Source organism: Falco rusticolus, chromosome 5, assembly GCF_015220075.1.
Source record: "Falco rusticolus isolate bFalRus1 chromosome 5, bFalRus1.pri, whole genome shotgun sequence".
NCBI classification, from domain to species: Eukaryota; Metazoa; Chordata; class Aves; order Falconiformes; family Falconidae; genus Falco; species Falco rusticolus.
The window spans coordinates 55197281-55218080 of record NC_051191.1 but is presented as its reverse complement, the minus strand read 5'-3'; the positions used below and the strand labels follow the sequence as shown (position 1 = coordinate 55218080).

The 20800-nt window shown below is 45.7% G+C and overlaps 2 protein-coding genes across 6 annotated transcripts; both read right to left on the bottom strand.

Moving 5' to 3' along the window:
• Positions 1–152: 152 nt before the first annotated feature.
• On the bottom strand, positions 153–3608 carry RRP7A (ribosomal RNA processing 7 homolog A). The gene is made up of 7 exons (XM_037390517.1): positions 3499–3608; positions 3279–3421; positions 2964–3089; positions 2549–2672; positions 1802–1899; positions 1205–1403; positions 153–709 (listed from the first exon to the last, which is right to left on the bottom strand). Exons 1-7 carry the CDS (start codon positions 3548–3550, stop codon positions 624–626), a joined length of 828 nt encoding a protein of 275 aa, XP_037246414.1. The 5' UTR covers positions 3551–3608; the 3' UTR covers positions 153–623.
• A 1651-nt stretch (positions 3609–5259) lies between these two features.
• Positions 5260–20533, bottom strand: POLDIP3 (DNA polymerase delta interacting protein 3). 5 transcript variants are annotated; one of them, XM_037390497.1, is made up of 9 exons: positions 20401–20533; positions 16643–17030; positions 14200–14277; positions 12242–12337; positions 10174–10356; positions 9188–9265; positions 8465–8594; positions 7531–7597; positions 5260–7180 (listed from the first exon to the last, which is right to left on the bottom strand). In XM_037390497.1, the coding sequence occupies exons 1-9, from the start codon at positions 20505–20507 to the stop codon at positions 7006–7008; spliced, it is 1302 nt and encodes a 433-aa protein (XP_037246394.1). In that variant the 5' UTR covers positions 20508–20533; the 3' UTR covers positions 5260–7005. The 5 variants fall into 5 exon arrangements, with proteins under 5 accessions (XP_037246394.1, XP_037246396.1, XP_037246395.1 ...); XM_037390499.1 differs by having other exon boundaries at positions 10174–10320; XM_037390498.1 differs by having other exon boundaries at positions 14200–14274.
• Positions 20534–20800: the final 267 nt, after the last annotated feature.

The following is a 20800-nucleotide window of genomic DNA, read 5'->3' as shown; positions in this document are numbered from 1 at the left end:
AAACACCAAGGGAAGGGGTGAGGATCTGTACCAAACCACTGATAATTCCTTGAGACAACAGGTCTGGGACCTTCCCAGTTGGGCTTTTCCCAAGGTTACTTCCCTCCTCTTCTTACTCATCTCCAGATAAAATGTGCAAAGCAGCACCAGCATACAAGCCATGACTTTTACTGCCACCCCAGCACACAAGAAGCTGCCCCCCTACAGCAGACCAAGGGGGAGAGAAAGGCATTCCAATGTTCTGAGAACATGGCAGCAGTTTATTTACAGTTCTTCAGCCACTCCCTGCCCCTGCAGAAGCTGTAGTAGCTCTCACCAAGCTTTAGGAGGGCCTTGGGTGGCAGGGAGATACAGGCTGTCAAAGGAAGTGCCTCAGCCCCTCAACCTGAGCACTCTGGGAAGTGATGCCACAGGGCTGAACAACGACCAGGAGAGCAGGATACCGGTGCAAGTGAAGGAAACTCCCCCTCCAGCAGCAGTTTCTGGAATCTCCCATTTCAGATCCAAGGGCAGGGACAACCTGAAGCTGCCTCAGTTCCTTGAAATCTTTCGGCACGTAGGAGCCCATAGGTATTGCTCCCACCCTCTCCAGCACAGGCATCTGAGGAATAGCTCAGCACAGCTTAGTATGGCCGAAACTTGCGCTGGGCTCGCATCAGCGCGATTCTCTGCTTGTCCTCCTCAAATTTCTTCCTCAACTGGGCGATATCTGAAACAGGCAGAAAGAGAAAGAGGACAGGTCACACAGGAGCAGCAGATATCCCTCCTGGGGAGCTGTGCTTCCACACACCAGGAGGGGCTCAGTCCTGACGCCCACAGAAGCACACTTCCCAGAGCAGGTCCTCTCGCGCCCGGGCTGAATGCCAAGCTAGGGCTCTGGCGGCCCATCTCCAGCAGTGCTGCAGCTCCCTCTAGAGGGGGAAACTGCCCAGGTTCCCCTTTGCATTGCTGCCTTCGTGCACCGAAGAAACATCTCCTGGGAAGCCACGACCTGCGTGCTCTCCCACAAAACATTCCAGCAGCCCTTGCTAGGACAGGTGGTGGCAATGGGCCTTAAAGAGCTAGTGAGGCCATTCACATAACCACAGAGTCAACTGTTGACCTGCAGGTGGACATAGCCTCTGCTGAAGGAAAAAGGACACTCTTTGGGCCACAGTGTGAAAGACAGGAGACACAGGCAGGGGTAGGAGACCTGGATACTCACGCTCTCTCTTGGTCTCACGATGCTGCCAGGCATAGAAGTTGAGCAGCTCTTTGCGGGCCCTTTTCTGTTTCTCCTTCTCCAGCAGCCGCAGGTTGGCAGCCTCTGTCCGGGGCAGGCCAGGCTTCCGGCCCTTCCGTGTTACCTTCACCCAGCCCTCCTCATCTGGAACACCTTCCTCCCTGGCCGCTTTGGCTTCTTCCTGTAAAGACAGGAGGGTGAGGCAGCTCGGTGCAGATGGGCTGCCAGCCAGCATAACGCATGGCTGCCCCACAGTCCCGCCAAACACATGCAAAGCTACAGCTCCTGCTTCTGCACAAGATTTGAAGAAAGGCATGGGACCAAGGGTGCAGGCATCCAACTCTCAGTCACAACACTGCACGCCAGCCAGGAACCAATTTATTTGTGGATACCTATGGTAAGTCCTGGATGGAAGGCTCATGGACCAAACTAGGACCTGGCTGCCCATCGGCAACTGGGAGTAAAACCACCCTGCCCACCAGCGTGCTTCCCTCCGCCCTTTCTACCGAGATCTTCTCTATTCCTTTCCTCTCCCCAAACAAACTGCTTAACTGGGTTCCTTCCCCAGCCTGACCTCACCTCTGCTATCCTTTTGTCGTAGTCTTGCATGTAGGCATCCACCTCAGCCTTCAGCTCCTCCTGATCCACAACTGAGGCCGCATAGCTGGCGATCCACTCTGAGACAAGAGAGGGCAGAAGTCAGCAGTAGCCTCTGTTAGAAGCAAGCCCCTAGCATTATGGCTTCGGACAGCTCTATAGAGAACTGCTCTGGAGAAGGACACACATGCTCTGTTCCCGCTCCTGCTCAGCCTCCCCACTGCCACACCTCAACCAACTCGTGGCCCAGGACCCAGCCGGTAAGACATGGGAAGAGCCTGCAACTCTCCCAAGCAGGAGTGAGCTAGCCCGAAACCCAAGCAGCACAACATTCAGGGCTGCGTTCCTGTCAAGGGGTCACATCTTAAGTGCTGTCATCTTGACAGACACTTGGTGCCTGTTATTGAGTCCGGATTCCATTCTGAGGGCAAGACACAGCCAGTTTGTCTGAATCCATGTGATACTGGAAAGATGTTGGGAAAAGTTGCCCTTCCATTGTACCACATGACCCCATTTTCCCATAAGGTCACTGGACCAGACTACAACACCCAGTACAACAGGATTGCTTTTTGTGAATAACAGAAGCAGGACAATGAAACACCGGGCATCTCCCAGTTCAGGACAAAATGGTGAGAATTAATCTGGGACATGCAGGGTAGGATTTAGCAGGGAATTAGTATAGTTCTTCCCTGGCACCAGCTAGCAGGAAGATAGCTAGGGCTGACTTACTGCTAATGCCGGTTTTCACAGGGTGACTCTCTGTTGATATCAGCAAGGGACCTCCCTGTGACAGGGCTTTGGCTGCCTGGACACCACCTGGTTTCCTGAACACCACATATGCTACTTGAAATCCCTAAAAGAAAAAGACACCTAGGCCAGTCAGATACATTGGGGAAACTGGGGACACAGCAAGGAGCTACAGTACAAATAATGATACAATAAAACAAAAATCAAACCGGAAGTTTAGTGGGATAGCAAAAAAAGGTAATGTAAACTTAAATAATTGCATCACACAATGCACCCAAACGCTTTCCCATATTTCACGTTCCAAATAGTACCCACTCAGTGCTTTCATCCCCTCCCATTCTGACTACTGTAGCATCAGTATTCCCCTCCCCAGAGGGGAGCACTCCCCAAGCTTTACCGTTACAGATTTTCGGTTGAAGAATTTGGACGTCAGTTTTTCTTTTTTCTCTCCCGGCTCTGGCTTGTCACAGATGTCCACAGACTGCACATGCCCGCAGCGGGCGAAGAGCCGAGACAGAGCATCCTTGACACGGGGAGTAGGAGAACAAGCGGTACAGAACTGCGGGAGCGGCCCCCCTCGCCCACCCTCTCACGCACGGACCGCAGAGCGCAGCGGGAGGCTCCGGCGCGCCCCCAGCCCCTCCGCCCACCGGCTCCTGAGGCGATGCCCCCCCGCCATCGGTGAGACCCCCTCCCCCCCAGCCCCACTCACCGCGCTGCAGTACGGGGGGACGTTGAGGACGAAGAGGGTGCGGCGAGGCGGGTGCGCGGTGCCGGCCCCTTCGCGCACCTGGTGCTCCTTCACCAACAAGCAGTGGGGCGAGCGCTGCCGCGCCCCGAACTTCACCGCCAGAGCTGCGAACGACGCACCGGTTAAAGACCCCGCCGCCGCCCCGGCCCCGCTCCCGCTCCGCTGCCCCGGGCCCCCTCACCCGTGTAGCCCGGCGGCGCCGCTCCGGCCCCACGCTGCTCGGCGGCCGCCATCTTAGCTCGGCGGGAAGCGGCCGGGCGCGGGGGCCGCCGGGAGCTGTAGTTCGCCGCGGCGGCGCGGCGCCGCTAATGGCCGCGCTGAGGGACACGGCGCCGCCCCGGGCTTGGGGTGACGGAGCAGCGCCGCGGGGGCTCTGTAAGAACGCTAATTACACACCGTCATCTAGCCCGACAGTTCTGAAAATGCGTGCAATGTGCTTAATCCTAGAGAGGCAAATAAAAAATAATTTTTTAAAGATATGGAAGAACATTCAAAGACAACAGTAGTAACAACCGGGTTTAAAGACTCTTGTAAAGCAGGAAACGAAAAAAAAAAAAAAAAAGATGACCATTACAGAGGAACTTGTATTTATGACTGAATGGAAGGCAGAGCCACTCCAAAAATAAAGATATGAAAGCAAGACTATGTACAAAGTCTCAGCGGGAGTAAGAAATTATACGGAAAGCTGACTCAACCAAATAACCAAGTTAATGAACATCAGAAGAAATGCTACATACAAGAACTATGAAAATATACCAAACAAACTTGCACATTATGGCATCACTTCAGAAGTCATCGCATTTTGGGGAAAAGAAAAAAAAAGCAAAGGAAAAAGAAACAAATACCATTACAAATTACCTCCTACCTGCCCTGGCCAGCCACGTGGAGTTAGTGCAAGCAATCTGTGTTTTATATGCAAGTTTACAATCTCTAACAGCCCAGAAAACCCCCTGAAGCATGTTGCATGAGGTCATGTGCACAGATGTGAGGTCAGCAGGGGGTAGGTGAGCTCAGTGGGACACAAACAAGGTTGACTTGACAACTGCAGGCCACCCAGGAGAAACTGGAGACCTGCAGAGTGAACTACTGGGAAAGCACTAGGAATAACCAACTGGTTACTCCTTTCAGTGCCCAGCAAAAGCAGCCACGCTATGAAGTATTAGAAGACCAAGATACCTTTAGTGAACTGAGAAAAAAAAAAGAGCAATGCACACCAAGACATTGCTGTAAGACAGGTCATGGGAGTGGTGTTTAGACAACCACTGACTTCAAGTAAAAAAAAATAAATACTGCCATAGATTACACAGCTAGAAAACGGAGCAGTAGTTCTTCCAAGAAAGTATGTTAATGTCATCAGAGTTTCTCACAGAAAACCTAAACACAATGCACAATTTACCAGCAAGTTAAAAGTGCATCTTGCTATTTGGCCTTTGGAATGGACATAAATCTATTAATTAAAAAAAAAATATATGCTTGGCTCTCCCCATTCCTTCAGAAGAGTCAGGATATGCCTCCACAATACATGTGTCTTCCCATTTCGTCAGCTTTCTATCTGGATAATTAAATCTATGATAATTAAAGTACCCTACTTCACCAAGAACTTGTTTCCTGATTTCACAGCTATTTTTTTTTTTTATAAAATTACTTTTTGAATTACCAGTCTGTCAATAACAAAGGACATTCTTTTTCTTTTCTGTGGTAACAGAACTGGAACTAGGTGGGGACACAAATTGCTCCCACTTAGCAGCAAGATCAGCTACAAATTTTGATGATCCAGATTAAAAGGCTTATCAGTATCAATTCTCTCACCCATATACTCTTCTTGTCCTTCATCACATTATAGAAACTTCAAAACTGATATTCTAAAAGCATGCTTGACCCGATGTTGGAACACCACCTAAGTTTAGCTGCTTCACAGCATCTAAAAAGGCTTAGAATCCACTCTCTGTATAACAAATGTTTATTCAGAAACAGATAATACATTACCTTTTCAAACCCCTAATATTTCCTCCTCCTCCCCCCAAATTTTTTTTTTTAACAAAACACAGGTGTTCGATGGACAATCTAAAAAAGGAGAACAATAGCGGTCTTAGGCCCCCTCCCCTACAAACATCTGCTGTTCACATGAAGCACCCTAACAATAACGGTGTTGCTGGCTTCCAAACCAAAGAGTACTCCAGAAAAACAAGCCCTGCCAAGTCCTCAGTTATTTCCATGACTAATAAGGGATTCAGTGAGATAGAGGAATGGTTTGCACGAGCTAGATAGAGCAAAGAGTTAATACAGATCAAGAAAAAGAAATAGGGTCGACCAAGAAATTGAATCTGGACCCACAACGGTTACAGAGTTCATTAAAGTTCAGTGGAGCTGAACAGAATCGAATCTGTTAGTCTTCTAGCTAAAGGCTCAAGTTCAACCCCCAGCCAGACTCTGGAAGCGGCTCATAGCTTTCCTCCCTTACAAAACTTGAGCAAACACAAAGCAACGGAGCTACGGGACCCGGACCGGCGGCCGTAACGCCGCGCTACCACCTGCGGCCACGGGGAGCGCCACCTAGCGGCGGCGGCCCGCACGGGTGCTCAGCGGCCGCAGGCACAGCCCGGCGGCCCCGCACGGCACCTGCGTGACTCCCCTCGCCTACCCGTGTGCTCCTCACGACTGCTGGCTGCTCTCTCCAGAACCTCCCCCTGAAGCCGTCAAATGCAGCAATCGTCCTCCAAATCCACGCATACGAGCAGCATGCCGGCACAGCAGCCAAACATAGTCCAAAGCCCCAGCTCCTTCCTTTTTATAGCAGACTGGGTAAGTTAGAAGGTAAGAAAAAAAACTAATGTCCCTGCATCAGCAGAAGGATGCAATACAGTCTAATGTGAGTAAAACACCTGGATTTCCTCCAGCTTTGAATACCGGTTCTTATTTTTCAGTCCAGAAAGAGGAGTACAACTAAGCCTGACCCTACCGGGCTAATACATTAATTGTAGAAATACCACAGCCTTCCCCCTCCACCACCACCCTCTCTGCATTAAAGTTGAAGCATCCCTCCCATAGCACAATGGGTGGTGCAATTGTGCATATGTCTCTTCTGCCCGATGCCTCCGTGGGCTGGCATACACAGCGGGAAGCTCAGTTTTTCACAATTCTCAATGTCACAGCTGCTGAGCAGAAAAATGACCAAACAGCCAGAATGAGTATTATGCCACTGAATGCATACAAGTCAAAGATGCAAGATGGTGCCCCCTGTATGGAGCCACACTTGACTTGGTACCCAGCACAGCAACTTCAGGAACAATGTGATGCTCTTGCCTGTTGAATCAAGGGGATGTACCTTTTAGTTAAAGGTCAGTCAGAGGAACGGAGAAGATCACCACTCCTTCCCTCACAATCTATGTGCACTTTTAATCGCCTCTAGGGGCTCTGGAGTAAAGGAGGAGTTACATGGCATATGCTTGGTAATACATTACTGGCAGAAGGGGGAGGTTATTCTTTTGGAAAAAAAATCATGGAAGAAAACTCCAACTATGAAAACAGAAAGTACACACACAAGAGGAAACACTATTGTACAGTAAGGGAGCGATCATAGAAAACAGAAAATTTCAAGGCAGGCAAATGCAAACAACACCTGCATTCCTGCACTTTTCTTATTCCCCAACATAAATGAGTTTTCCAGTCCACTGTTTGCTCCCCCTTCTCAGAGTTTAATTTTGAATTCTGTGGGCTGCACAGAGGCAGAGACCCCTGAGGATTTGAAGAGTGCCTTCAAGATAGTGTCAGGGTCCACTTCAGCTGGGGGATTTGAGGAGGCGCTTGCACTTGACCGGCGTGGTTCCCCTTCCTTCTTCACTGAAGGGGTATCACTCAATCGACTGGAGGATTAAAAAGAAACAGAATTTAACCTCTCATTATGAAACAAAATTCACCACTATATCTACATGTAATCGGTGTTACCCCATTACAAATATTGGAGATAAAGGTTTTCAGCATGCTTTCCTCAAAATCAAACTTTCTCATCTCAGACTAATTTTGCACTTCAGGGCTGCAAACACTATGGAGTCAAGCTATACTGCACTCAGCTCAGAGTGCCACAGAGAAAAAGAGAAGGAAAATATTAATGGGACAACAATTTGCCCACAGTTTCACTCCCCTCAGGTCCTTCCTCCTCAACACAGGACTCGCAAACCTGTTTGGTTCTTCCCCCCCCTCAAAGGACACTTACAGCAATATAGGCTGGTCTGAGGTGATGACGTTCCCGTTCATATGAAGATTGCATTTCATTGGTTGACCTAAATAAAACACACAATTAAGTGTCCTATCAAATTGTGGCAAGGCAAGACTCCAGAAACACCACATAACAGTGCAAGCAATAGAGTTCCATACGCTGGGGAAGCATGAGAAAAAACAGCTGATACATCTTCTGTTGCAAAATCACAGCAACAGAAGAGCCACTGAAACACTCAGTACAATATGAAGAATCACACTAATTAAGAAGTTATACATCGGTACAAAACCATTAGCAGAGACACGAGAGGATCTCTCATTCTCAGCTGTCTGCTCCTCATCTGACATTCGTAACATGTCACTCATCTAGACAAAGAAAAAGCATCTATTTCCAGCTAAAAATTAACACCTAATTTCAGTCTGTAACACTGCAGGTGGATCCAGAGTAAAAACCGCATTGTTGAAAGTTTACAGAGAAACCAGTACTAATTGTTTCATAAGTCCAATTCAAAAATGACTCTATGCCTTGAGACTTTTGCAAATATCAGTTCTAGTTGTACTTTGCAAACAGCTATTCTGTAAGCAGCTAAAGCCTTCCTAAGGACTATCTAGCTCTTGGCACTGGATTAGAAACGAAACACAATCTGGAAGTTAGACCAGCAGACTTACCAGGACCCTGCCTCTAGCTCTGAGCATTCTCTTTCCAGGCAAACATGGGGTGGGGTGAGTTTATTTCACTTAAATAAACTGTGCATATATTCAGCTAGTTATATAGAAGCATATTCCATTGTCATAACTCTTGAACTGATTTTCTGGCATTTCCTCTCTCTTGGCAGCATATGAGCACATGAGATGCTTTTAAATTCTCCACCGAGCTGGACAAATTGCCATTGATTTACTCATCCTAAATGTGATACTGGCCTCAAACTTACCGTCTAAGCACCTGTTGTTGTATTTCTTATATGCTGTGATAGCGTCTTCTTTCTTCACAAATACTACCTCAGCCACTCCAGGGTGCACCAGCCGGGCTCGCTTCAGAGCACCACACACACAGAATAACTCCTGAAGGTAGAGAGCTAGTCATGACCACAGTCACATCAAAAGTACCACTTCAACCAAAGACATCAAGTGACAAAGGCTTAACCTCCTACTTGTACCACCCATCCTGCTTAGTAATCACGTGGCAGAATCTCGACACTTGTCTTACTGTGTTTGCTATGATATGAGTACTTGGCATTAGTCATACAGGTTGCACATGCAGAAACATTCAAGACCAGTACTCTATACTGTCTGTCACATATGAAGACCACGCTTATTCCCAGTGTGATGAGAATGGAAGCACCTAGATAATTTGGATCGGGGCAAAAGTTCAAGGAGAACACCAAACATCACTCGGCATGAACTCTTCTAAGTGATGTTAGGTATCTCAGTACACCCTAGAAATGGTATTTTGTCCCACCTTCTTCAGCACACACTTTTTTTGAAAAAGTGAACAAACCCCAAAACAATCAGGAACCCTCAAAGTTTCTGCAAGGAAAGCAAATGCACATCATACCCCTCTTCACTGCATTCACCATAGATCAAATGATTTATCAACAGAGGTAGGATAAGGGAAGGAAGTGTCACACATCCACAGTCAGGCAGTAAGCACTCACAACAATGTCTTCCTCTGTGACTCGAGGATGCAGATTGTTTACGGTCATCTTTGTGCCTTCCAAAGGACTGAATGCCAGCTGCCAACATAAAACCCATCACATAAAAGTCAGAAACACAGCGGGCAAGACAGTACAGCAGAGAAAGCACTAAAAAAACCCAAAGACACTAAGGTGATGTTTGGGAAAGTCTGTACACACACAAACCAGAGTGCTACAGCTAGTAATGGGAAGTATCAATGCTTACAAAAGCCCAGCTCATCTGACGATGAAGATTAGCCCCCTTTCCATGCTAATTTCTCTTTCATTCCCAAGTATAACATTAACTTAATCTGCATATGTACACAGTACTCTGGTCACGCCCACACTTTTAGGCACATGTGTCATGTTGTACTCCACACCAGCTAGCAAACCCCACAATATGGCCCCAGCCCCTCACGAGTGTGCTGAACTCAACATGCCTGGGAACACCTGGTGGGTCACCTGTACCCAGCATCAGGCAGTCTGGCAAAGAATTGCAGGCAGGTTGTCTACAAAATGCCCGAGAGGTCTTGTGTGTACGAGTTGTGTTTGGAAGAATCCTGGTTTACTCCTTGCTAACAGGACTGGACAGAAGACAACATATCTAGCAGTGTTAAAACACTAGGGACATGGAAGCCACCAAGGAGTGCCCAAACAACAACTGCCACCTCCCTGTAACACGGATTCCTCCAGGACCATGTGCTCTCATGCTAGAGAGAAAAGCTAGGAGAAGCAAGATGCACCATCTGAGAATTCCCAGTCTCTTAATAAACTCTGAAGAAAAAGATGTTTAGACAGGTTTCAAATTCTTGGGACACAGACTGCAGTTATCAGAGTAAGCTTGAGGGAGTCCCAGAAATAATGGTGCAAGACAGGCAAAAAAGAGGTGTTCACATGACCAATGAACAGCAAGTTTCAGATGTTTCAGAGACTTCTATAAGGAGCATTTCCCACTTTGCTGAGCTCACCTCAACAGGTGCTGGTTCCTTTGGAGGCTCTTCCTTGGTCACTAAGGTCCGGGACATGTTTGTCAAGGCCTTTGTCCGCATAGGAGAGGGAGGTGCAGGTGGAGCTGTGTAAGTATCATTCTGGACCACTTTAGTCAGGGGAACAGTCTTGGACAGAGAGAATTTATTGCCACTCAGTCCAGTCTACAGGAAGAATAAGTATCTCAGAGCTGCAGGCTACAAAAGTCATCCCTCTTTTTCAAGCACCAACAGCAGTTGAGTATTACTAGCACGTACCAAGAACTGCATGTCCTGTCCCATGTCAAAACCAATACAGTGCTGGAGACTTTCAGCTTTGAGACAAAAACTAACTAAAGTTTCTGGGCATAAATATAAAAAGATACGTTTATCCCAAAAGAACACTTTCCTCACTAATGAGCACCTTTTAGTTTCATATTCTTCTTAAATGAACTTTACCAGTGCAATGTGAATTTGAAAAGCTCCTTTTATCCGAAGATTTTCAAGTACTTTACAAAGTGTTCACAAAGATTGTTCATTAACAATGAGATTGAGCTGCCCTAGTACAAACCACAATACTTCTTCAGAAACACCAAGCTAGGGTACACAAAGACATAGAGTGTAAACTTTCCAGTTGGAACTACCAGAGTTTAAAGCCAGACTAAAAACTGTGCTTGGTAGCTGCTGGAGAGAACACATTTGCTCCTTAAAAAAAACACCAACAAAACAAACAAAAAAACCCACTCAAAAAACCACAACCAAAAAAGCTCACCCATAAGGCTGTTTTTAAGAATCAAACAGCCAGGAGATCTATTCTAATTACCCACGTGAGAAAAAAAACATGGGATAATCATTGCACTAGACTGTCTATGTGACAGTAAAACCACATGAATATGCTTTAGAAGAACCACAGAATAATTTAGGACAAACATATGTCCAATCCCTATGTCTGAAACAGGGCTAACTCCAAAGACATATCACGTTGGTCAGGGCCTTATCCAGTTAAACTCTGAATATCTGAGAATGGCCATGACACAACTTCTCTGGGTCACTGTGCCAGATGCTGATCAATACCCGAGAACTGCACCACCCCACTAGAATTTTTTTTGCTGCAACACAGCTGTTGGTTCATCTTCTCCCTGTTCTTTCCTGAAAAGGACCTGGGGTTTGCCTTTTCTATGACCACATATTAGGCAGTAAGAGTGAACAGATCTCACCACAGCCGCCTCTTCTCAGCCTTGAGACACAGCTCTCACCCTCTCCTCACACATTATGCGCTGCAGCCCCCTGACTACCCTGTTGTACTGGTTCTGTCAGTGTCTGTCTTGCATCACAGAGCCCCAAAATCGGCATAGAACTCCAGGTGCATTCTCAAAATGCCAAACAGATGGGAATAATTATCACCCTTGATTTGCTGGCTATAATCTTACTAACATCCAATTTACATTTGGCCTTCATTACTGTAAGGATGTGCTGCTAACTCATTCTTAGTATATCACTCAGCAGGACCCCCATGCTCTTTCCTACAAAGCCACTTTCTAGCCAGTCAGTTCTTGGTTTAAGTTGCAGGTTACCCCATCCCAAGAGCATCCCAAGACCTCACATTTATCTGTATTGAAATTCCACCTTCTCCAGATCATCAGCTCTCCAACAAGCTGCCAACTAAGATTCTGCATGGCAAGAGATTTCTTGCTTTGATATCCAGTCTTCATAAGCAGTTAAAAGCTTTCTGTGCTTGCTTGCTTGCTCAAACAATAATGAGATAGGTTCAAAGTACTTCCTCAACAAGAAGAAAGTCAAGAGCTAACATGCAGCAACCTGCCAGCAAGACAAAGCACACACTCTGGCTGTAAAAGGCCTATAAAACCACAGTTAGCATAAAAAGGACTCTGTCCCAAAAATAACACTAGAAGCATTGGCACAAAGGGAAGAGTGGGATGAGAGCAAACATTTCAGGAGAAAGCATTCTTTACACACACATTTTAAAGAACATAAGCCCTATAAAGCCACAGCCTGTGTGTCCACCCAGTGTGAGCATGGCGTGGTGGGGACTGTTCAGATAATCCCTTACCGCATTATGCAGAAAACTGTTTGTGGTGGTGATTTTCATCTGTTTGCTAGTAAGGGGAGAGACACTTTCATCATCATCTTCCATGTCATACAGACCCTGTAGAGAAGCAAGGTAATTGTTTACAAGCAGGTAGATTTAATCTAGACACCTTTTCCAAAATAAGTAGTTTTCTCCTGCCTTCAGCCTTCTTCAGTTAATGAACATGACCTACATTGGACTTTACTCCTGTCCTTGCAGCTTGGGACACAAAGCTGAAGGTACCCAAGTCCATTTCAAAACATCAGTGTAAAAACTATCAAACTTCTTTTCCAGAAACGCCACAGTAGAACTGCTTTCCCAGGTGTACTGAAGTGACATACAGATTTCTCTAATCCCTAGACCTCATCAGGACTAATGAAACCACATCAATGGAATAAAGCCTCAGTGCCTTACTTCTTAGCACCCTGCTACCTTTAAAGTTGAAGCCTGTGCATATGATTTTTTAAAATTATTTTTAAATTAAGCAGATGCCTGCCAAATACATTTGAACCAACCATTCTTTTTGAATAGCCTCCTTTCCTCAGCACAGCACACATCCGTCTGGCACTCAAAAACACTGCACTAGGAGGTTTACTGAATGAATAATTAATTTCCCAGTTCAACTTAACACTCATAGCCCAGCCTTAAAATACTGAGGCGAACTCCTACACAAATATTTTTTCATAGACTCAAAATAACGTTAAGAAAAAGTCTATACACATATGGCACTACCCAGAACGTAAGAAGTCACGACTCAACACAGCTTCCCATTAATTCAGTAGAAAGGTAAGAAAAATGGAGGTATTAGGAAGGAGAGTTTGCAAAATCAGTGGGTTTTCCTAGTCGGCAAGATTCTGGTTTACAAACAGGAAAGCTGTCCTAGTAACAGAAGTACTAGGAAGGAAAAAAACCCCAAAAGGCATGGTAGAACATGGAAGAATTGTGCAGAAAAGAAAAGAGCTGGGAAAAACACTAGCCATCAGGACAATGGACTTGAGTTTGAGATAAATAAAATCAATTCCAGGATTACAGCGCTGAGAGGTCAGAATAATGATGACACTTCCTTAAGTGACAGCATCTGGGACAGGTAAGGCCAACAGGTCAAAGTTGAGGTAACACAAATAGCTGAAGTTACCATAATCGAGGCTAAAAAACCCCAGGACATGGCATTTTGGATCTCAGCTTTCCAATATTTAATGTAATGCTTTGTGTACAGACACACACAAGCATTTGGGCACAGACACCTCACACAGTAAGGTAAGCAATGCAAATGTGTAATTCCTCTCTGAGAGGACCCAAGGTGTTCAGGTGGCTGAATGGCTGGGGGTTGTAACAAAGGTGTTAAAAAAGTGATGCCAGAAGAGACAGCACAAATTCTAGGGTCTGCCTCACAGCCTATTTGATAAGGGATATGGCAACTTTGAAAGTACATCAGAATACCAGTTAGCATCATTCACTATCAGGTTTCCAGCAGGGACCCACAGCTGGGATTTCACAGAAAGGTTACACCCTCTCCCACCTCACTGTAGAACATCTGACCATGTACAATCATATCCATCCTCTGAACAGGCTGGCAGGATGGTGAATCAAAACAACCAATAACTTGATCTGATGGAGTGTCCCTGAGAAATTTACAGAAAGACATCAGAGCTAAAGGTCACAGTCTCTAGAAAAAAAAACACATTAGCACATACAGATAAAAATTGGAAATGCCAACTTTGCATTCATATAACACACAAGGAATCAAGATCAATTAGAGTAAATGAAAAGCTCAATTACCATGAAAGTATCTCAAACACACAAGGACAGGGAGCTAAGCTGTTAACAGAACTTCCAAACACTTTAATTTCCTACTTAAAAGTTTTCTTTGCACCTGCCAATGTTTATGGACACTTTCCTTCCCCCACAAAGGTAACAAAAAGCACAGAGCAGACACACACCTGTTTGTGTGTATGGTTGTTCACCACATTGATCCTCATTCCTGCTGGATGAGAATGTCCAGGAACTGGAGCCTTCTGCTACAGTCAGGGAGAAAGAACCAAAGCATTAAATGCTAGAGTCCACCAGATCCCCGTTTCAGAAGATCAGAGCCATTAGTTGGTACCCTCAGACATTTTAAATGAAATTCGCTCTCCTGCTCTTGAAACATATTACCACAATAAGTTATGAGATAATGACTATGTTTCCTGTAATACATTCAATACAAGATAGCTTCGCTTAATTGAAGAAATGAAAACCTAAGGCCACACAGAGAAACTGACGCAAGTTACTTGAGTTTTAGTCCAAGATTAGTGGGAAGGAGACTTAACTCCAGTCCTGCCAGCACTGCCTTGATCTACACTTTTGCCAACACAAAACCATGAATGGGGTAAATCAACCTCCCTTCACGCAACAGGGAACCAAAGACACCCATTTCCACAAAGCTCAACTAATTGGGACACAACACAATTTAGTTCAGTCCTGTTTCAAAAGAGAAGTAAAGACTGTCCCTTCACACTAGAGCTGAAATAAGCTGTAGCAGAATAAAATGATGCACAGGGTAGTGTAGCTGACCCTTCTGCAGCCTGTTATTCCATGAAACAGGGAAACCACAACAACAGTTGTCAGGGAATGCAGCTGTACTAACCAACAACTGAAATCAAGCAGCAACTCCCCTGAAAATGCCCTTTTGATTTTTGAAAAAGCTGGAAGCTGTCCATTACAGGACAGAATGGGTGGTTTTACAAGAATACTCCATACAGGCAGTAAAATCTTTAAATTTGCATTTTCCCTAGCTAACTTACACCACAGCACCCTTGCATTTCAATTTGCTAATTAAGTCAGAAATAAGGGTACCTGTCCTACAGAAACATCAGCAGAGCTATGGAAATTCTTTGCATTTCAAAGACTTTTTTCCTTTAAGAGAAACAAGGCCACAGTACAGAACATTAGAGCCGTGTGCTGCATCTCAGATCCAGATATTTCAGCTTTATTCAACTCCCACATGTGGGAAGAGAGGAGGACCATGGGCAATTTGGGATTTTGGTATAAATCTTTAAAAAAAGTGACAAGATAATTGCTGTTATGTACCATTTTGTCTACAGCCTTATTCACCGTTACTACAGTATTTTTTCTTGCATTATGTTGCCTAACAAACAGAAAGTACTATAGGTCAAACTAAATCATACAAAAAAAAAAAGACCTGGTCAGAGCAAATTGCTACAGCTATTTTAACTCCTAGAAACTTTGTAGAAAACATTCAGCTCCTAATGGCTGATGGTGGTGATCTGGCTTATGACAGCATTTGTACTAATTACCCTAATAATAAAAGACTACTGAACAGACTGCTTTATTGCTCTGTGATTAGCCCTTCTTACTGCCACAAGAGTCCTTTCTCTTTCTTACGTCAGCCTGGCAGGTTCCTGCCAAGTAACAGGAAATTTCCCAGGCTAGTTTACAGGATATATTTGATATTCTTGAGCAAAACCCACAGTTGAACAGAAAACAGGCTCATCCAGGCTTTCAAACTGATGAGAGCAGGAGATTTTCTGGGTATGTGTAAGCACACTGCTGATCTTTGGGAGGAGGAACAGGAAAGAGAAACGTCAGTTTCATGCTTGTAGACCTAAGGAACAAAACCACTCTTCAAACAACAATCCTGACAGTCTGGGAACTTCTCTTCTGACTACCTACTGTACCTAACACACACATAGTTTAATAGTAGCTGCTTCTCAGAGAAGTTTGCTAAGGATCAAGTTACTGTGCGCACAGCAAAGTGAAATTAGAAAATTGTCAAAGGAAATCAGCAGGTTAGGGTGACCAACTGATTATTTTGCAGTTTAAATAGATCTTGAGCCTCAGCAGAAATGCTTCATGTAATCAGGCAACTCCCTGGAAGCCAGGGCTTTCCTGAAAACCAGACAAGTAGAAACAGAGAAATTGCTCATTCAGTTTTTTATCTTCTTAGATATAAACACAGCTGCATAATCTGAACCGTTATCCCAACGCTAGAATAAACCAGACAGACAGGACAATCTACCACATCAGACTTGCAAAGAGGGGTGATTTAAAAACAACAAAAAGTGCATACATTTTCTTTGTATTCAGGTGGGAAAGAGACAAATTAACTATTCACAATGACTACTTTAATGCTGACAAGAGTGCTGCTTTAGTCTTTATTGGGCCCAAATTTAAAATAAAAATTTAAATGAAAGCTGGGATTCTACAAAAAGACCCAAGTAGCTGCAAGGACACCCAGAAGGCTCTAAATCCTGCCCTACAGGCTGGACTGAACTGTATGACCATCACTTCTATTGTAAACATGTGAATATACTCATGTATTAGAATTTCTACTGGACTGCTGTACAGTAACTGAGGGGCTCAGAAGTGACTTGCTTGACCTACTTGGATAGTTTTGGTGATCTTCACGGCTGGATTTACTGTCCCCATAGCTGGGCTGATAGCAGCTGGCGCACTCCTTTTTAAGCTGATCTTCTCTCTGGCATCCACCACTTTGGTCACCTTCTCAGCAGCAACACTTTGCTGCTTACGGGAATTCAACATCTCTCGAGCATCCTGCACCTTCCCTTTGATTTTGAACCGAGCATCCTTTTGAACCAGTTTTTCACGGGCATCTTTAACCCCCAGTTTGTGTCGGGCATCAGTGAGTCCTATCTTCTGTCGGGCATCAAATGTCCGCTGGAAATTGACAGCTGGCGATGATCTATTTAGAAGATTTTGCTGGATTCCAATGCGAGATCTTACACCTCCAAACACTGGCCTTGTGTTAAGCCTGGGGGGCAGGGGAGAAAAAAAACAACTTTCAGACATTGTAAGATGTGACACAGTTATTAATAAAAGTATTTGTGTAGCTGCAAACAAAAGCTCATTATTACTGTACAGAAATCCACTCAGGTTAGATGTCCAGATAAAACAGCTTAGGAGCTCTACTGTTGTATGCTGGATTTTACTTTCTACATAAACAGCTAAGGAACTTATTTCCAAAATCCATCCTTAAGCTCACAATCACAAACTTAAGTTAAAAGGTCTGACTTCAGCTGTGCCAAGTAAATACTACATTTAAACAAAACTCATCAATTTAGGTACTTTGGGGAAACCTCTGAAGACAAAGAGGAACAGAAACAGATTTTCTAGCCTTAGGATTGAGCAGGTCTGCCAAAGCATCTTTTGTAATACCATAATATGTCCTGGTACAAAAGAAACATGGAACTACACACGATTTCAAGAATTCTGGGCAGCCAGTTCAGATCTGTGGGAGTGTAGAGGCTTAGCATGTACAAGCACCAGTAACAACCTCAGTTCAAAGCTACCAGTTTCAAAGTTGATTAACTGCCAGTGAAATACTTATCAGTCAAATTAAAGAAGAGGCAGTGATATTGAAAAGTAATCTACTAACAAAACTGTTGCAATTGATGTCCTTTATATTCTAAGCATACGGTCACAACAGTGAGCACAGAAAGATAAAAGCCCACAGAAAGGACAGCATTTATACACAAGTATTACTAAGCAGCAGACCATTATGTAGTGAAAGCTGAAACTAGCTTCTTGTTATTGGTCTGACTCACTTTTTCAAGATCTCCCCTAAAAGGAAACAGCTTGTCTAATTTTTTAATACAGTTCCTCTAAGTATTTTTTAATTTCTTTCTCCCATTATGTTTATTTTTAAAAGAGATTACAAAGTACCAAGAGATGTTAAAGTTAAGGTACTGAACAAATAGTCTTGCTGTTGGCTTTTCAGAATTCAAAATAAGCTACAGAGGGCTACAGTGTTCACCTGCTTTCTGAAATGTACTGTCCCATATTATAGTCTAAAAGTAGATACCTAGAATTTGTTGTAAAACTCAAAAGGCTAACATCACAAATTCAAACAATGATGCAATTTCAATTCTTCATACAGCTTTACATCAGTATTGCCTGATCTACAATCTTAACATTATTTACAGTCCTGTATTTTCAATGGAGAGTTCTGTAAAAATAGAGATGAGAGACTGAACCTCCATTTCTGTCTCTTTCATTCTTGTGTCCAGACAACTGGACAGCTAAGGCTAGGCTCCCATTTTGTTACCTGGCCAAGAATCCTATGGCTGCTCTCTCATACAGTCAAAGCACACTAGCCTGAAGAAACAGGACCATTTATTAAAACATATCCAGAGTAATACAGAAGACAAACAGTACTCATAAAGCAACAGCCACAGAACAAGACTTCCCTTGCAATTTTAAAAAGCATTGATTTAGCTATGCTGAAAGCATTCAGTACTTGAGTGCTGCAGAAGGGTTTGATGAGTGGTTCCTTTAAATGAGCATAAAAGAGGTCAAAGTAAAACCAGAAATACATGTATCAGCATTTAAACCAGAATTAGTTAAAACTGTTAATGACATGAACTAATTAAACTGGTTAGGAAACTCTGTACTGAAGATTACAACATCTCTGAAGACTTGTTTATCCTAATCAGCAACTATTCCCTAGTGAACTGCTTACCAGACAACAGCATCAACTCCTCAGACATTTTGTGCCACAGCATCTGAAATAATAGGGAATCTCAAACATCTAATTCACTTTCCAGTACCCAAGTTCTGGCTGGAATATTTTGTGGATTAGTACATTTTATAGGTGGGAAATTTTCTGTTATTTCATCTAGACTATTGAACAGCAGTTTACTCAGCCTATCCAGCCTTCACAAAGTCATAGACATCATAGAAATCTCATGAAGTGAGCTAAACATGATGAACAAGAGAAATGCAAGACACAAAAATTCTTAACAGTGCTGCAGAGGGACTACTGTTCAGCAAAAAAAAGCAAGAAGAATTCCTGGAAGAAATGAGATTTAAGGAGGGATCTGAAAATGGAGAAAGGAGGTATTTGGCATGTTAAGCAGCATAAGACTGTTCCAAGTACGCAAGATAACATGAATGAAAGGGCAAAGCCAAGGCCTTGTCTAGACTAGGATTTAAGCATGTGTTTAAGTATTTTACTAGTACACATCAGCAGAGACCTTTCAAACTACTACTCTAGGCACGTAAGTGTGGATATTGCGAGTTTAAACCTAAGATTCTCCAATGACCATTAAATTAAAACAAAAAAACCCACCAAAGCAGCAACAACCACCAAAAGGTGCACACTTAGCTAACACAGATAGGGAGAAATCCATGGATAAGGTTTTCAGAAGCAGCAAGAGACTATGGCAAATGGGAATACGGAAAGCTACCAAAGGAGATGCCAAATAAAAACTGCCAAGAGCTGCACTAAAGTAAATGGCCCAGCCCACGCTGGAGACATCTGCCGTACAAAGAAAGACTGTAATCTTGTAGCTTATATGTAACACACTCCACACCCAGACAAGCATTTCAAACAATCTGCCAGAGCACCACTATAGAGACTACAGGTTCCAAGGGCCGGCCAGCAATTTCTGTGAAGCCGTTGCAGCCCCAGGCCTGGCCGGTGCGGCTCCCGACCAGCTCTGCCACAGTTACGGCTGCCCGTGGCACCCCCACCCCTCCCACGGCTATCCCGCAATGCACCGTGCCGCTCCCCAACGCGCCGCGGCCGGAGCTGCGGGGACATCGCGCACCCCGCGGCACAGCCTCCCGCAGAGCTGCGGCCCGGCACTAGCTCCAGCTGCAGGGCAGCCTGGCTGCCGACGGGGCTCGGTGCTGAGGGGCGCCGCGGCCCCGCCGATCCCAGCTCGGGGAGCGCCAGCGGGTTAATCGGCGGGGAGAAGCAGGAGGTAGCGGGGAAAGCGCAGGTCGGAGACACCGGGGAGGCGATGGGCTGTGCCGCGAGTCTCGAGAGAAACGAGAAGGGCCCGAGAAGGCACGGGGAGAGGCGGCGCCTGGGCCTGCCCCGCCAAGGCCGGAGCCCACGGGGCAGCGCCGGGCACAGGGGGGCGAGGGAGGGGACAGACCACCCGCCCCGTCCCCAGCCGCCTCGTCCCTGAGCGACGGCCACCGCTACCAATCTGCACCAAAGGCACGGCCCCACAGACCAGTGCCTAAGCCAATGGGAAGGCGACAGCCAGGGACAGGGCCGGGCCGCGCTGAGGGAGGCTGCGGCCCACAGCCTCCGGAGCGGAACGACCAAAAGGGAGAACGGAGAAACCCCCGGAGGTCGCCGTGCCCGGGGCGCTACCCTCGCGGCTGCTTACCTCCCTTTCACGGTCACACCGCGCTTCCGTATGAGCTCGTCTAAGGAGAGGTCCGCCATCTTGTCGCGGGGCCCACCGATAAGACGCAGCGAGCAAGACCCGGACATGACATCATACCGCTTCCGCTCCTCGCCCCGCCTCCAGAAGTAAGACAGTCCCCGCCCCCGACCCCGCCCGACCGTGCGAGGCGGGGGGGCCGGGAAGAGCGTCCCACAACCCCCAGCGACGCCCGGGCCCTTCATTTACATATCGCACCGGCATATCCCGGCGCGGTTCGTCCGGCGCCGGCGGCTACCCGGCACAGGAGGAGAAAAAGAACGGGAATGTGCTGGGGAAAACGGAAGATTAACTTGTGCGGCGTGGGACAGCGCGGGAAGAGGCGCTCGCCCTGACCTTGAGG